This window comes from Chiloscyllium plagiosum, chromosome 6, assembly GCF_004010195.1.
Source record: "Chiloscyllium plagiosum isolate BGI_BamShark_2017 chromosome 6, ASM401019v2, whole genome shotgun sequence".
Lineage (NCBI taxonomy): Eukaryota > Metazoa > Chordata > Chondrichthyes > Orectolobiformes > Hemiscylliidae > Chiloscyllium > Chiloscyllium plagiosum.
In genome coordinates, this window is record NC_057715.1 from 245,150 (window position 1) to 264,048 (window position 18,899).

Below are 18,899 nucleotides of genomic sequence, written 5' to 3' on the forward strand. Positions count from 1 at the left end.
GAGACATATAAGATAATCGGAGGGTTAGATAGGGTGGACAGGGAGAGCCTTTTTCCAAGAATGGTGACGGCGAGCACGAGGGCAGCATAGCTTTAAATTGAGGGGTGATAGATATAGGATGGATGTCAGAGGTAGTTCCTTTACTCAGAGAGTAGTAAGGGTATGGAATGCTTTGCCTGCAACGGTAGTAGATTCGCCAACTTTAAGTACATTTAAGTCGTCATTAGACAAGCATATGGACGTACATGGAATAGTGTAGGTTAGATGGCCTTCAGATTGGTATGACAGGTCGGTGCAACATCGAGGGCCGAAGGGCCTGTACTGCGCTGTAATGTTCTATATTTGGGAAAGAATGGGCTTATCAGTGATAGGCAACATGGTTTTGTGCAAGGGAGATCATGCCTTACCAACTTAATAGAGTTCTTTGAGGAAGTGACCAAGTTGATAGATGAAGGAAGGGCTGTTGATGTCATATACATGGAATTTAGTAAGCTATTTGATAATATTCCCCATGGCAAACTAATGGAGAAAGTGAAGTCACATGGTGTGCAGGGTGTTCTAGCTAGGTGGATAAAGAACTGGTTGAGCAACAGGGGACAGAGAGTAGTAGGTGAAGGGAGTTTCTCGAAATGGAGAAAGGTGACCAGTGGTGTTCCATGGGGATCAGAGCTGGGGCCACTGTTGTTTGTAATTTACATAAATGATCTAGAAGAGGGCACTGTTGGTATGATCAGTAAGTTTACAGATGGCACAAAATTGGTGGAGTAGCAGAAAGCATAAGGGACTGTCAAAGAATACAGGAGAATATAGTTAGACTGGAGAGTTGGGCAGAGAAGTGGCAGATGGAGTTCAATCCAGGCAAATGTGCGGTGATGAATTTTGGGAAATCTAATTTTAGAGCGAATTATACAGTAAACAGAAGAATCTTGGAAAAAGTTGATGAGCAGAGAGACCTGGGCGCTCAGATCCATTGTACCCTTATGGCTTCCACACAGGTGGATAGAGTGGTCAAGAAGGCATATAGTATGCTTGCCTTCATCGGATGGGGTATTGAGTATAAGAGCTGGCAGATCATGTTAAAATTGTGCACGACATTGGTTTGACTACATTTAGAATACTGTGTACAATTCTGGTCACCACATTACCAAAAGATTGTGGACACTTTGGAGAGGGTGCAGAGAAGGTATACTAGGATGTTGCCTGGTATGGAAAGTGCTAGCTATGAAGAGAGGTTGAGTAGGTTAGGATTGTTTTCATTAGAAAAAAAGGAGATTGAGGGGGGACCTGATTGAGCTTTACAAAATCATGAAGGGTATAGACAGGGTGGATTGAGACAAGCTTTTTCCCAGGGTGAGGGATTCAGTAATGAGAGGTCACTCTTTCAAGGTGAGAGGTGAAAAGTTTAAGGGGGATACACGCGGCAAGTACTTCACACAGAGGGTGGTGGGTGTCTGGAACACGTTGCCGGCAGAGGTGGTAGAGGCAGGCACGGTAGATTCATTAAAGATGCGTCTGGACAGATGCGTGAGTAAGTGGGGAGCAGAGGGATACAGACGCTTAGGAATCGGACGACGTTTAGACAGTGGATTTAGATCAGCTCAGGCTTGGAGGGCCGAAGGGCCTGATCCTTAGCTGTAAATTTTCTTTTTCTTTGTTCTAAATAATTCAAAAATTTCTGGGCATGTGAAAGGTGCTGTATGAATACAAATGTTTGTTCTTCAATAAGTTAGTACGAAAAATTGGAGGAACATTTCAGGATATCCATCTGTACCTACAAGTTGTTAATTATATTGAGGAAGAAAGAAGTGGTGGAGGAACTGAATAAGTACTTTGCATCAGATTTCTCATTGGAAGACTCCAGCAGCCTGCCAGAATTTAAAGAGAGGGGGCAGAGGTGAATGAAGTGGCCATCACTAAAGAGAAGGTAGTGGGGAAGCTGGAAGGTACGAAGGTTGTTAAATCCACCCAGAACAGATAGACTACACCCCCAGAACTCTGAAAGAGATAGCTGAGCAGATTGTAAAGTCTTTGATGGTGATCTTTGAAGAATCACTGGAATCAGGGAGGGTCCTAGAAGACTGGAAAATAGCGAGTGTAACACTTCTGTTTCAGAAGGGAGGGAGGCTGAATCAGGAAACTGTAGGCTATTTAGCTTGACCTCAGTCACTGGGGAGATTTAGATTCCATTATTATGGGTGAGATTGTGGAGTACCGTTGTTGAAAGGAGAAAGTGAGGACTGCAGATGCTGGAGATGCCCGAAACGTCGATTCTCCTGCTCCTTGGATGCTGCCTGACCTGCTGCGCTTTACCGTAGTTGAAAGTGCATGGTAAAATAGGGCTAAGTCAGCACAGCTTCATTAAGGGAAGGTCATGCCTGACAAACCTGTTTTGAGGTTCTTTGAGGAGGTAACGAGCAAGTTAGGTGAAGGAGAGCCAGTGGGCAAGATCTATTTGGCTTTCTAGAAGGCCTTTCTCAAGGTGCCGCACATGGTAAGTGTCCATGGTGTTCGGGGCAAAGTTCCAGCATGGATAGAGGATTGGCTAACTGATAAAAGGCAAAGAGTATGAATAAAGTAATCTATTTCAGGATGGCAACCAGTGACTAATGGGATCAGTGTTGGGACCACAAATATTCACATTAACACATCAATGATCAGGAAGACAGAACTAAGGGCATTGTTGCTCGAGTTGGAAAACACACAAAGATAAGTGGATGCATAGGTAGTGTTGAGGTGTGGAGGCTTCAGAAAGACTTGACTGGCTAAGAGAATGGGCAAAAAAATGGCAGGTGGAAAGTCAAAGAAACTTTTGGGAAACCTTGTGGGAAAATGTGGGAATCCGAGTTCAGGATTCTCTTAAGGTTAACATGCAGTTTCAGTTGATAGTTAAGAAGGTAAATGCAGTGTTAGCATTCATTTCAAGAGGGCTAGGGTACAAGACACAGGGATGTATAAGGCTCTGGTCAGATCACCTTTGGAATAGTGTCAGCAGTTTTGGGCCCCATATCTAAGGAAGGATGTGTATTGGACACAGCCATAGGAGATTTACAAGAATGATCCGAGGGGTGAAGGGCTTGTAACACGGGGAGCAGTTCAGGATTCCAGGTCTGTACTCTATGGAATTCAGAAGGATGAGGGAAGATCTCATTGGAATTTACAGAATGTTGATAGACCTGGATAGAGTAGATTTGGAGAAGAGTGGACATAAAGATGTTTCCAATAGTAGGAGAGACTAGAACCCGATAGCACGGCCCCAGAGTGAAGAACTGCGATGAGAAGGAATTTCTTAAGCCACAGGGAATCTGTGAAACTCATTGCCACAGAAGGCTGCGAAGGGCATGTCATTGACTATATTTAAGACAGGGGTAGGTTCCTGATTAGTAAGGAGATCAAAGGGTTAAGGGGAGAAGGCAGGAGAGTAGAGTTGAGAATTATATCAGCCATGATTGAAAGGCAGAGCAGACTCAATGGACTGAATGGGCTAATTCTGCTCCAATATCTTCAGGACTTATGGTATTGGATTCATCCATCCTTGGTTCAAAGAATAGGAAAAGACAATACTGTTGCAGTTGACCAGTGCCATTCGTGAGGGTAATATTGGATGTGGCCATGATTATTACCTGAATAATCTTTCAATGCTATTTAACCTCATATGAACAATAGCTAACAAGGCACCAATAAATGAAATCACAGTTTCCTCCTCTTTATTTCCAAATCAACAAGTGATGATTTCAAGAGGTACTTGAAGGCAGATCAACTTCAAAACTCTTGATATGCCACTCTCAGGGTGGCACGATGGCAAAGTGGTTAGCACTGTTGCCTCACACCAGCAGGGTCCTAGGTTCAATTTCAGCCTTGGGTGACTGTCTGTGTGGAGTTTGCACATTCTCCTCATGTCTGTGTGGGTTTCCTCTGGGTGCTCCGGTTTCCTCCCACAATCCAAAGATGTGCAGGTCAGGTGAATTGGCCGTGCTAAATTGCCCATAATGATAGGTGCATTAGTGAGGGGTAAATATAGGTTAGGGGAATGGGTCTGGGTGGATTACTCTTCGGAGGGTCGGTGTGGACTGGTTGGGCTGAAGGGCCTGTTTCCACACTGTAGGGAATCTAATCATATCTGTCTTCTGAACTGAGAAATAAACGAGTGGTGCTTACGAATCTTTTAAATGTATCAGTACTATCTAATCTCTAAATAGAATCAAAGAATTGTATGGAATGAAGCCATTAAGCCTAGCTTTGAAAAAGGTCTTCGTGTAGGCCTGTTCTCCTTCTGTTTCTTCATCACCTTTTTGAAATATGCATTCAGTGACCTCTTGAAAGTTCCTGCCAAATCTGTTTCCACCAACATTAATGACTGTGCATTCCAGATAATAACATGTGGTGTAAAATTGACCCTGCAACCACTCAGGACCCTGCAACTACACAGGATCAATGTGGATGTTAACAGTTTCCTCATTCCCCTCCCCCTACATTATCCCAGTCCCAAGCCTCCAACTCGGCATCGCCCTCTTGACCTGTCCAACACCTTTCCAATCTATCTGCTCCACCCTCCTCTCTGACCTACCAAATTATCCTTCATCTCCATCTACCTATTGCTTTCTCAGCTACCCTCCCCCTCCCCCCGAGCCACAAACCTCATTCCTGGTGAAGGGCTTATGCCCGACACGTCGATTCTCCTGCTCCTTGGATACTGCCTGACCTGTGCTTTTCCAGCATCACTCTATTCTTGACTCTAATCTCCAGGATCTGCAGTTCTCACTTTCTCCTCTGTGTAAAATTGACAGGCAACCTAAAATCTGAGGAGGAACATAATATTCTGAGATCATCACATTAATCAGAGAATCCCTACATGTGGAAAGAGGCCATTTGGCCCATCGAGTCTACGCTGACCCTCCGAACAGCATCTCCCACAGTCCTCATAACTCCATATTTACCATAGCTACCTCACCAAGCCTACACATCCCTGAACACTACGGGCAATTTAGCATTACCAATCCACCGAACCTGCACATCTTTGGACTGTGGGTAGAAACCAGAGCATCTGGAGGAAATCCATGCAGACAGTCGCCCAAGGCTGGAATTGAACCTGAGTCCCTGGCGTGGTGATGCAACGGTGCAAACCATTGAGCCACCATGCCCCCCCCTCACCAACCTCCCATCTGTACCAATCTGTGCCATTATGTTATTTTAAATCTAGATGTAATACTGAATATTGCTCATAGTTGTAAATTTCTGGAACTGTAGTAAACAATACAAACTGTTATCTGATAGCATGTCCTTAGTGACGGATTCTACAATCTTGCTGCTGAGTCACACTTTCTCTCATTAAATGCATCAGAGGCAGATCCTGCCAGTAAACCCAGAAGTAAACAGAACTGCTGCTCATGCTAGGGATGTTTGGCCATTTGTGATTACCCAGCAGCTAGCCAATTAGATATGCAGAACCTGAGGGCCTGGCCAATAACACAGCAAGGGCAGGGAGAAAGTTGACAAGCATACCAGCAGCTAATGTGGTTGAAGGTTATTGTTAAACAGCAGCCAAACATGTATAACTTGTCTACAACCTAGCAGCATCTGTTCCACCATGTACAGATCACAACATCCTCTACTTGGCCCTCAAGTTCTGTCTTCACCTCAGATACCGAGCTCTTGTTTGTCTCCAGTGTATTTCCAAACCCATCCTTAATCTTAAACCTGAACCACATTCATCCATGTCTCAGTGCAGCCAATGCAACACACCATGTTTTGCACTGTCTCCCTTGACATTCTCTTTCAGGTTATCCAGTAGAAGGTGCTGTTCCCTGCCAACAGCACCCAGGAGACTTTCCCACATGAGCCAAAGTAGCCAGTGTTAGAGTATTGTGGAGATTAGCTGCTGGGGAGTGCAAAGACATACCTTCTCCAGGCTGCAAGGGTGACTGTATAGAGTGTAACAGCAAAGTTGTCATGGTCCCAGAGAACAATGAGACTGCTCACTCTTGAAAGGGAGGTGACTGATAGTGAGTTTAACCTGAGGCTGTCAGGTGAGGACTGAGTTCAAGAAGCCAGGACCTTCACGGTAACCTTAGCTGATGCAGGAAGTGGGGCAGCAGCAAAGTGGCCCACATGAGAGCATTGAATCTTGTACATCAGGTGGGAGAATATAGAATCCCTACAGTGTGGAAACAGGCCCTTCAGCCCAACAAGTCCACACCAACCCTCCAAAGAATAACCCACCTAGACCCATTCCCCTACCCTATATTTATCCCTGACTAATGCACCTAATCTACACATCCCTGAACACTATGGGCAATTTAGCATGGCCAATTCACCTAACCTGCACATCTTTTGACTACAGGAGGAAACCAGAGCACCCAGAGAAATGGGGAGAATGTGTAAACTTCACACAGACAGATACCTGAGGCTGGAGTCAAACTCAGGTCCCTGGTGGTGTGAGGCAGTGGTGCTCAGTACCTTCTCCAGCAACTTTCCCACCACTGACGTCAGGCTCACAGGGCTGCAATTACCCGGAATATCCCTACTACCCTTCTTGTACAGGTGGACAACACGAGCGACCCTCTAGTCCACTGGCACCTCACCTGTGTTTAAGGATGCTACAAAGGTATCTGTCAGGGCCCCAGCTATTTCCTCTCTCGCCTCCCTCAGCAGCCTAGGATAGATCCCATCCGGTCCTGGGGATTTGTCCACTTTAATAACCTCTAGCCTACCCAACACATCTTTCCTATTTATACCAATGTGATCCAGAGTAATCAAACTCCTATCTCTAATCTCAACATTCATCAGGTCCCTCTCCTCAGTGAACATTGATGCAAAGTAATCATTCATAATCTCACCCATTCTCTCAGGTTCAACACACAACCTTCTTTCATTATCCTTTAGTGGACCAATCCTTTCTCTAGTTACCTGCTTGCTTCTTATATATATATAAGAAGGCCTCGGGATTCTCCTTAATTCTGCTTGCTAATGCTATTTCATGATCCCTTTTAGCCCACTTGATTCCTCGTTTAAGACTGGTCCTATTCTTCCGATATTCCTCCAGGACCCGTTCTGTTCTTAGCTGCCTGGACCTTATGTACACTTCCCTTTTCCTCTTGGCTAGTCGTACGATTTCTCCTGTCATCCACGGTTCATGAATCTTGCCCTTCCTTTCCTTTGCTTTCAACAGGACATGCCCATCCTGCACTATCTTTAACCTATCTTTGAAAGCCTCCATATCTCAAATGTGGACTTCCCTTCAAATAGCTGTGTCCACTCCACATTTCCCAGCTCCTGTCTAATTTTGATTTAATTGGTCTTGTCCCAGTTAGTACTTTTCCCTTAGGACTACTCTCATCTTTGGCTATGAGTATTCCAAAACTTACAGAATTGTGGTCACTGTTCCCAAAGAAATCCCCCACCGTAACGTCTACCACCTGGCCTGACTCGTTCCCCAGTACCAGGTCCAATATGGCCCCTTTCTTCATCTGACTATTGACATACTGCTCTAGAAAACTCTCCTGGACGCTTCTTACAAATTCTACCCCGTCCAAGGAGCAGGGGTATTCCTAATGAAGGGCTTTTGCCCGAAATGTCGATTTTCCTGCTCCTCGGATGTTGCCTGACCTGCTGTGCTTTTCCAGCACCACTATAATCTAGACTCATCTTTCCATAATCTGTTTACCCATTTGTTCTTCTGCCTCACGCTCACTGTTGAGAGGCCTGTAATATAGCCCAAACAATGTAACTGCACCCTTCTCATTTCTCAGGTCCACCTATAATGCCTCACTACTCCAGCCCTCCGTAGTGTCCTCCTTTAGCACAGCCGTGATATCATCCCTGACCAGCAATGCAACTCCTCCCCCCCTTTTTACTTCCCTCCCTGTCCTGTCTGAAGCGTCTATATCCTGGAACATTTAGTTGCCAATCATGCCCTTCCTTCAACCAAGTCTCTGTGACTGCAATAAAGTCATACTCCCAGGCACCAATCCAAGTCCTAAGTTCATCTGCCTTACCCACTATACTCCTTGCACTTCAGGCCACCAGTTCTTTTCTGTTCATCTGCTCTCTGCCTACTCTTCCCTTTCATTAATGCTATTTTCATGATTGTTACAGTCTCCAGTCTCCACCTCGCTGCCTACTTGTCTTCTCTTCTGGTTCCCAGCCCCCTGCCGCATTAGTTTAAAACCTCCCCAACAGCAGTAGCAAAACCTCCCAAGGACATTAGTTCCAGTCTGGTTCAAATGTAGGCCATCCAATTTGTTATAGTCCCACCTTCCCCAGAACCGGTCCCAATGTCCAACAAATCTGAACCCCTCCCTCCTATGCCTCAAGTCACATGTTCATCTTGCCTATTTTTTAATTTCTACCCTGGCTAGCACGTGGCACTGGTAGTAATCTCGAGATCACTACCTTTGAGGTCCTCTTTTTTAATTTCTCTCCTAGCTCACTGAATTCTGCTTTCAGGACCTCATCTCATTTCCTACTTATATCGTTGGTGCCTGTATACACCAAGACAACTGGCTGTTCACCCTCCCCTTTCAGAATGCTCTGCAGCCGATTGGTGACATCCCTGACCCAAGCACCTGGGAGGCAACATACCATCCGGGAGTCCCGTTTTCGGCCACAGAACCATCTATCTACTCCCCTCACAATAGAATCCCCTATGACTATGGCCCTATGAGTCTTTTTCCCACCCTTCTGAACAGCAGTGCCCGCACAGTGCCATGATCCTGGCAACTTCTGCCCTCCCCTGGTGAGCCACCTCCTGCAACAGTATCCAAAACGGAATACCTGTTTTGCAGGGGACACCTGCACTGCCTTCCCACTCTTTCTCTGCCTTTTGGTCACCCATTCACTGTCTCCCTCAGCAATTATGTGGTGTGACCAGTTCACTAAGCATGCTATCCACGACCTCTTCAGTATCGCGGATGCTCCACAGTGAGTCCATCCACAGCTCCAGAGCCGTCATGCAGTCAAACAACAGCTGCAGCTGGACACACTTGCAAGTGTAAGAGTCAGGAACGTCAGCGATGTTCCTGAGCTCCCACATCAAGCAAGAAGCACATGCCACGGGTCTGAGGTTTCCTGCTATTGTAAGCCTTAGCTTTATATCAGCTAACTAAAACCAAACAATGCACTTAAATATATGAAGAGATTGAGTCATAAAGAATAAACATAATGTAACTCTGGTCTTAAAGCATGTAAAAATCAGATCTTTGGAAGTAGTGACACAAAATTTAAATTTCCTTTTTAAGGTTACTCTCGAAACTACTTATCATCTCGGAACAATGGGCATAAAACAAATTTGCAACCTCATCAAACGAATGTTTCCCAATTGAATATTGATGGAGGCAACTTACTGAGTGGTGTGCGATCAGTTTCCAGACTAGGCCGATTACTTTCTGCTCCTTCAGGTGGTAAGAATATTTTAGTAAAATGTCAATACAAACAGGATCCATTAATGTTTAGAATCAAGTGCCTTAGGCAACTCAGGTGCAGAAAGGAGCCTAGGCACAAGGCAGTTGTCACAAAAACAACAATGTATGTCTTTCTCATTGAACATGCATTTTGTTGTGCTTTAAGGTGACCCTTGGTTGTTTGGCTGTAAATAGTTGTGTAATGTTAGTTATTATATCATTTAATTCCACTGTCTTTTAGAAATCAGAATTCTTTGATACTAGTTCATCAATACAATTGTGTAATATGATCAGAACCTGAAGGAGGGTCATATAGGAGTCAAAATGTTCACTCTGTTTCTTTTTCCATCGAAGCTGCTAGATGTGCTGAGTTTCTCCTGTCCTTTCTGTTTAATGTCAGTCTCCAGCATCCAGAGTACTTTGCTTTTATTTGGTAGAGATATATTTGTCAGTAATTAATCAGCAAGATACACAGGAACGTCTGGCCATGCATAGAATGAATAAGTCACCTTGTCTGGATGGCTTATGTCCCACGTTGTTCAGAGAAATGGGGATGGAGATGATAGAAGGGCTAACCATGATCTACCAAGCTTTCCTAATAGGAAATGGTGCTGTGTCATGTATTATACAATCGACTGAGAAAGCTGTTCCGTATATGTTATGATCTGCCTGTACTGCTCGCAAAACAAAACTTTTCACTGTACTCAGATACATGTGACAACAATAAATCGAATCAAATCAAAGTCTAATGATGGCTATGAATCTATTGTTGATTGTCAGAAAAACCCATCTGGTTCACTAATGTCCTTTAGGGAAGGAAATTACTTTTCTTATCTGGTCCAGCCTGAATGTGACTCCAGACCCACAGCAATATGGTTGACTCTTAACTGCCCTCTGGACAATTACAGATGAACAATAAATGCCAGCGATACCCACATCCTGAGAATTAATTCAAAAAAGCACTTTGGGTACCTATAGGCCAGTTAGTTTAACATCAGTTGCAGGCAGGGTTTTAGTAACAATAATCATGAGGAAAATGAACAGGCACTTTGAGAGGTTTGCAGAAATTAAAGAAGTAAATAAAGAGAAGTTTTGATATAGTACCACAGAAGGTTAATAAAATTAACGTTTATAGAACAAGAGAGACATTTTTTTTAAACGGCTTAAGCAGAGAAAACTAAGTTGAGGGAAATTGTGTCTTTCAGATTGGAGGATGGTAGACAATGATATTCCCTGGGTATCAGTGGTGGGACCAATGCCTTTTTTAAATAAATAATTTTGATGTAAGAATACAGAGTACATTCCATAATTTCCTGATGATACCCAACCTGAAGGTGTGATAAACAACTGCTAAAGGACAGAGTGGGCAAGCAAGTATAGATGGAATTATTTACAGGTAGGTATGAGATGATACCTGTGACAGAAGGGATAGGGAGAAGCAATATAGACTCAATAGCTCATTCTAAAGAATGTGAAGGACAGAGTGATATACGAAGATTATGTGCATCATTGTTTAAAGGTGGCAAGACATATTGAAAAATAACTAGCAAAGCATATGGTATCTGAACTTCATAAATAGGGGTACAGAGAGATTATGCTAAATCGAGTTGGGGTACACACACACACCTAGTTCTAGTCACACCTTAGGGAGGTCCTTAAGAGGTTGCAAAGGAGATTTACTGGGATAACTCCATTGATGAGGAAGTGTAACCACAAAATTAGGTTGAAGTAACTATCCACCTTGGAGAAAAATGAATCAGGAGACATTTGATAAGTGTGAACACGAATATGACTGGTTCAAGTAGAGTAGACGGTAAAAAGCAGTTTCCGTTAGCTAACAGTGCATGGAGGAGGGTGCACAAATTTAAGGTTTTGGGCAGTAGTCACAAGGGAATGGGAGGAAAGGGCAGGAAAATGGATGTAGGAATATCAGATCAGCCATGATCCTCAGAATCATAGAGTTGTAGAGAATGGAAACAGACCCTTCGGTCCAATTCACATGGACCAAATATCCTAAACTGATCTAGTCCCATTTGCCAGCATTTGGTCCATATCCCTCTAATTCCTTCCTATTCATATACTCATCCAGGTGCCTTTTAAATCTAGTAATTGTACCATCCTCCACCACTTCCTCTGGCAGCTCATTCCACATATGCACCATCCTCTGCATAAAACAATTGCTCATCAGGTCCATTATAAATGTTTCCCATCTCACCTTGTAGTATACCCTCTAGTTTTGGACTCCTCCACCCCAGGGAAAAGACCTTGTCTATTTATCCTATCCATGCCCCTCATGATTTTATAAACCTCTATAAGGCCACCCTTCAATGTCCATCACTCCAGGGAAAACAGCCCCAGCCTATTCAGCCTCTCCCTGTATGTCAAACCCTCCAATCCCAGCAACATCCTTGTAAATCTTTTTTGAACCTTTTCAAGTTTCACAACATCCTTTCTATAGCAGGGAGATCAGATTTGAACTCAGCATTCAAAAGGTTACCTCACCAACATCTTGTACAGCTGCAACATGACATTTCAACTCCTAAACTCCATGCACTGACCAATAAAGTCAAGCATACCAAACACCTTCTTCACTATCATGCAACACTATCCTTCAAGGAACTATGTACCTGCATCTCAGATCTCTGTTCAGCAGCACTCCCCAGTGCCCTACCATTATAAGTCCTGCCCTGGTTTGCCTTACCAAAGTGCAATATTTCACATTTATCTAAATTATTTATCTAAACTCCATCTGTCACTGCTCAGTACATAGACCCATCTGATCAAGGTTGTACTCTTGAGATAACTTTCACTGTCCATTACATCCCCAACTTTGGTGTCATCTGCAAACATATTAACCATACCCACCACATCCAAATAATTTATATAACTGACAAAAAGCAGTGGACTCAGCACTGATCCTTGCAGCACACCACTGGTCAAGGCCTTCAGTCCAAACAACAACCCTCCACTACCAGCCTCTGTCTCCTACCTTCAAGCCAATTTTGTATCCAATTTACTAGATCTCTGGATTTCACGTTTTATTGAATGGTCAAGCAGGTTTGAGGAATCAAACTGCCTATTTCTGTTCCAAAGAACAACAAAGAACAAAGAAAATTACAGCCCAGGAACAGGCCCTGCGGCCCACCAAGCCTGCGCCAATCCAGATCCTCTATCTAAACCTATCGTCTATTTTCTAAGGGTCTGTTTCCCTCTGCTCCCTGCCCATTCATGTGTCTGACAGGATACGTCTTAAATGACGCTATCTTGCCCACCTCTATCACCTCTACTTGCAATGTATTCCAGGCACCCACTACCCTCTGCATAAAGAACTTTCCGCGCATATCTCACTTAAATGTTTCCCTTCTCACCTTGAACTCGTGACCCCTAGTAATTGAGTCCCCTACTCTGGGAAACAGCATCTTGCTATGCACCCTGTCTATACCTCTCATGATTTTGTAGACCTCACTCGCGTCTCCCCTCAACCTCCATCTTTCTAATGAAAACAATCCTAATCTACTCAACCTCTCTTCATAGGTAGTGCCTTCCATACCAGGCAACATCCTGGTGAACCTCCTCTGCACCCTCTCCAAAACATCCACATCCTTTTGGTAATGTGGCGTCCAAATTGTACGCGGTATTCCAAATGTGGCGGAACCAAAGTCCTATACAAGTATAACATGACCTGCCAACTCTTGTACTCAATACCCCATCCGATGAAAGAAAGCATACCGTATGCCTTCTTGACCGCATTATTGACCTGCGTTGCCACCTTCAGGGTACAATGGACCTGAACACCCAGATCTCACTGTACACCAATTTATTATGATCTTATAAAACTCTTTGAGGCAAATTTTATTTCTTTCTTTGTCCCTTTTTGCCATTTAATCTTTCAGATGTCTTCAATCCTGTCACAGATTGTTTGTCTTGTTATTTCCCAAACCTCTTTGCTAGTCTCTGCATTGGTTTTAAATCTGTTAAATCTCTTTTTCTCACTCTGATGAAAGGTAATTAAACTGAAACATTGGGTTGAATTTTTTAGCCTCTAACACAGCTCTGGTAGTCGTAGCTATGAAATCATGCAGGGTGTTGGTGGCCAGCAACCTCACTACTCTCCTGCCTCTTTCACATTGAATATCAGATGGGACAGCTGACAGACAGAGGAACACAGGGAAAGGAGTGGGCCATTCAGTTCATCGTACCGGCCCTGCTATTCAGTTACACCATAGCTGACTTTCTACTCAGTGTCACTTTCCCAATCTCTGTCCACATCCCTTAACAGCATTGGATTATGCTCAATCATTGAGTCTCCAGTGTTCTCTGAGAAAAAGAGTTTGAGACATTCACCACCCTCTGAGTGAACAAATTCTTGTGCTTCATCATCTGAAATGATATATAGTTTATCCTGGTAGTATGTCCTCTGGTTCTAGAGACACCAGAAACATCAAATTTTCACCTTCAATGCCCCTTGTTTGGTGTGAAACCCAGTTGATATTGGGATAGTCAAAGTTTCCTAGCATTAATGCCCTCCTATTCCTGCAGGCAAACATTTGTCTACATGTATGTTCTTCTATCTCTCTGCCACTATTTGGGAGTCTGTAGTAAACTCCTAGTAGTGTGACTGCCCCTTTTTTATTCCTAAGGTCAACCCATAAAGCCTTATTTGTTAATCCATTTGGTATATCATCCCTTCTCACAACTGTAATTGATTCTTTAACCAATACTGCTACCCCTCCCCCCTTTTTTTGTCACCAACTGTATCCTGCCTGAAAACTCTATATCCAGGGATATTGAGCTGCCGATTCTGCCCTTCCTTAGTCAGGTTTCCAGAATGTGTCTATTTATGCCCTTAATTAATCTGTTTTGTTTGTAATACTCCTTGCATTGAAGTGCCTGATGACTAGAGGGTGGTTAATGTTGTACCTTTGTTTATGGAAGGTTTTTTTGTAGATTAGATTAGATTAGTATAGACACAGGCCCTTCGGCCCAACAAGTCCACACTGACCCTCTGAAGAGTAACCCACTCAGATCCATTCCCTAACCTATATTTACCCCTGACTAATGCACCTATCACTATGAGTAATTTAGCATGGCCAATTCACCTGACCTGCACATCTTTGGATTATGGGAGGAAACCAGAGCACCTGGAACAACACATGCAGCCATGGGGAGAATGTGCAAACTCCACACAGGCATTCACCTGAGGCAGGAATCACACCCGGGTCCCTGGCGCTGTGAGGCAGCAGTGCTGACCACTGACCCACCGTGCCGCCCCCTTGTCAGTTGTAAGGAGAAACCGAGGAACTATACATCTATGAGTCTGACATCAGCTGTGGGTAAATTGTTGGAAGTGATTATAATAAATAGGATTTATGGACATTTAGAGAGGTAAAAATGGATTCGGGATAGTCAGCATGGTTTTGTACGAGGAAAATTGTGTCCCACAAACTTAATTGAATTTTTTGAGGAATTAACCAAAAATATTAGTAAAGCCTTTGGCAAGATTCTGCCTGGTAGACTAATTAGTAAAGTTAGGTCACATTGGATTCAGGGTGAGCTGGCTAATTGGATACAAAATTGGCTTAGCGGCAGGTAACATAGTGGTGGTGGAGGGTTGCTCTTCAGATTGGAGACCTGTCACCAGCACTGTTCCACAGAGATCGATTCTGGGTGCTCTTCTGTTTGTCATTTATATAAATGATTTAAATGAGAATATAGAAGGATTGGTTAGTAAGTTTGCGGATGACACCAAAATTGATGGCATAGTAGATAAAGAAGGTTATCTAAGATTACAAAGGAATCTTGATCAAACAGGTTGAAAATGGCAGATGGAATTCAATCTGGATAAATGTGAGATATAGCATTTTGATACAGCAAACAAGGGTCGGGCTTATACAATTAATGTAGGGCCCTAGGTAGTGTTGTAGGATTGAGGGACCTTGGGGTGCAGGTATATAATTCTTTGAAGTTTGCATCACATATAGACAAGGTGGTTATAATGGTGTTTGGCATGCTTGCCTTTATTGTGTGGTCCTTTGAGTATAGGAGTTGGGATGTAATGTTGAGGTTGTACATGACATTGGTGAGGCCTCTTCTGGAATACTGTGTCCAGTTCTGGTCTACAAGTTATGGGAAGGATATTATTAAGCTGGAGAGGATTCAGAAGAGATTTACCAGGATATTGCCAAGTATGGAAGGTTCGATTTATAAAGAAGGGATGAATAGGCTGGGACTTTTTTCACTGGAGAGTAGGAGGTTGAGAGGCAACCTGAGAGAAGTGTATAAAATAATGAACGGTATAGATAGAGTTAATGGTAGTTGTCTTTTCCCAAGGATAGAGGATTTCAAGCCTACCGGACACATCTTTAAAGTGAGAGGACAGACATTTAAAAAAGGCATGAGGTACTTTTTTTTTACACAGATTAGATTAGATTAGATTAGATTAGATTAGATTACTTACAGTGTGGAAACAGGCCCTTCGGCCCAACAAGTCCACACCGACCCGCCGAAGCGTAACCCACCCATACCCCTACATTTACCCCTTTACCTAACACTACGGGCAATTTAGCATGGCCAATTCACCTGACTTGCACATCTTTGGACTGTGGGAGGAAACCGGAGCCCCCGGAGGAAACCCACGCAGACACGGGGAGAACGTGCAAACTCCACACAGTCAGTCGCCTGAGTCGGGAATTGAACCCGGGTGACTCGCATGTGGAATGAACTTCCTGAGGAAGTGGTGGATGTAGGTACATTTACAATGTTAAAAAGACATTTGCCTACATCCATGAATAAGAAAATTTGGAGGGATATGGGCCTGGAGCAGGCATGTAGGAGTTGTTGTGTCTCCATGGTCTAACCAGACCATAGGGGGTTGCTCTCTTGTTAGAGAGAAGCAACTGATGGTGATTTAACCTGAGCAGAGGTTGAGAAGGAGAGCTCTTCATGGGAGCCTCAAGCTAGTGATAGGAATTGAACCTATACTGTTGAAATCACAGCACTCTGCAGACCAACAATCTAACCAATTGAGCTAAACCAATTCCCACAGGTGGGTCTAGTTTAGTTTGGGACTATGTTCAGCATGGACTGGTTGGACCAAAAGGTCTGTTTCCATGCTGTACGCTTCTAAAACTCTATAAACAGCTTAACCCTATCAATTTCTTTTGCTTGACACTTTAATCCTTGTTTCTTTTATCTTTCCAAGTTGCTGACTGCATCACTAACTAATGTTCTACCTCCTGTTTCCAGATCTGAATCGGACCCACCTAAGCCTACTCTTAGATTCCCATCCCCCTACCAGACTATGGCCAACAAAGGAAATTACAGATAATATTAGATCTAAACAGGAGTCATATAAAGTTTCTAAAGGAATGAGTCTGTCTGAACAGTGAGAGCAGTTTAAGATTCATCAAAAAAGGACCAAGAAATTGACTAAGAGGGCAAAAATACAGCATGAGGATAAACTTGCAAGAAACATAAATGCAGCCTGTAAGAGCATCAAAAAGTATATCAAAAGAGAACAATTAGTGAAGACAAACATCAGCCCCTTCAGCCTTAAATGGGACAATTGAAAGTACGAACAAGTGGCAAAGCATTAAAACAACTACTTTAGTTTTGTTTTCACTGAAGAAGGTATGAATAACTTCTCAGAAATATGAAGGAAAAATGGGCTATTGGGAGGAGGAATTGAAGGAGATGAGGATAACTAGAAGAATAGTGCTGGAGACCTTAAATCTGATAAATCCCAAAGGCATGATAATACACATCCCAGAGAACCAAAGGAGGTGATCATGGACATCGCAGATGTGTTGATTGTCATCTTAAAAAAATCTGTAGATTCTGGAACAAGAGTAGCAAATAGAAACCCACAATATAAAAAGGAAGAGGAGAGAAATACAGGAGTTACAGACCAATTGGCCTAACATCAGTGCTCGGGAAAATGTTGGAGTCTATTATAAAGAATGTATAAACAGGACACTTAGAAAATTTCAGTGGGATAACTCAAAGTCAACATGGATCATGAAAGAGAAATCATGTTTGACAAACCTACTAGAGATTTTTGAGGATACAACCAATGGGATAGATGAAGGAGCACAAGAGAATATAGTGTACTTGGATTTCCACAAAGGTTTTGATGAAGTTGCACATAAGAGGTTAGTAGGCAAACTCAAAAACCTGAGACTGGTGGTGATAAACTGGCAAGGATTCAGAATTGGATAGCAGATCCAAAACAGAGAATTGGAATAAATTAGATTTTTTCTGAGACAACGTGGTAACTAACGGGCAACGTCAGGGAAAGGTGCTATGCTTCCGGCTATTCACAATATGCATGAATGATTTGGATGAGGAAATCAAATATAGTATTTTAAAGTTTGCTGATGATTTAGGACTAAGAGAGATTGTGAGATTGTGAAAGATGTAAAGAATCTTAAGGAAATTTTGAAAAGTTGACCAAGTGGGCAAACGCACAGCAGATACAGTATAATGTGGATACGTGAGAGGTGTCCATTAAGTACGTAAAAAACATGCCACGGGCTGCATCTCCCGTACTTTGGCTGTCAGTGTCGATGAGTTTCATGGAGGGTTTCTCTCCATGAAGCCTGGTGAGTTATCTCACCCCATATTACCAAATTCACTTCCTAACTACTTAAAATTCCCTTTTGTCAACACTTTCATCTATCTGCATCCTTTAATGGGCCATACCAGGAACAAATAGTCATTGCCAGCATAGCAGGAATAGAGGCTGTTGTATATCCGGACAATTATAGGACATTTGCCCCAGACAGAAATGGGGAATTTCACACCGTGCTTTGCAGGCTGGGACCAGGAGCTCCTGGCAGATGAGGAACTGCATTGATGAGACATCATGTTCCCTGAGCACCTGCAGTGGAGGTCACAATACCAGACCATGCCAGCCAGCTGTGAGGTTCTCACCCAGGTCAGTGCAGTCTCAGCTGTCTGGAGGAACGTACAGTAATGTGGGAAAAAGGTCACTGTCCTTCTCCACTCTGCCAGCATAAGTGTTGCCAACGTCTCCCTGATAATTCACATTCTGCAACTGTACCGACCTCCCACCATGCTCATGCTCTACCACTCTTACTATAGGCTATATCAGCTTCTCAATCCCTATCTCCAACACCACTAACTCTGCCTGCCCTCTACATTGCCTATTCACTCACTCGGAACACCTCCCCACCTGCACCAGGAGCTATGCCACCTACTTTCATCTCCCTTAACACCGGCCTGTCTCTCATTTCAGCAGGAAAACAGCCCCAAGTTGGGCAGAAAGAGTCGAGGCAGGTGGAAGGCTGCTGATATTTGACCGTTCATCTCTTATGAGGAGAGGATACTGATGCTGACTGTCCTGAATGGCTGACTGACCATGTTCAAGCTGTGGACTGGGATCAAAGCTGCCCTTGACATATTGTGCTGGGAACTCTGTGAACGAATCTGCCTCCCTTGACTTGATGGAGAACTGCTGGCAACTATCATAGACCTCCTGGCTTG

At 43.5% G+C, this 18,899-nt stretch overlaps 1 protein-coding gene across 7 annotated transcripts in view; it reads left to right on the forward strand.

Moving 5' to 3' along the window:
- cep126 (centrosomal protein 126) overlaps positions 1–18,899 on the forward strand; it is a 75,710-nt gene that overhangs the window by 31,780 nt on the left and 25,031 nt on the right. For 5 of the 7 annotated variants that reach the window (XM_043691111.1, XM_043691112.1, XM_043691117.1 and 2 more), the window contains exon 3: positions 9,234–9,395. The exons of 1 other annotated variant lie outside the window; for it this stretch is intronic. In XM_043691111.1, the coding sequence (XP_043547046.1) occupies positions 9,234–9,395 (162 nt within the window). The remainder of the gene's footprint in view (positions 1–9,233; positions 9,396–18,899) is intronic. One more of the 7 variants, XM_043691114.1, reaches the window with a different exon arrangement.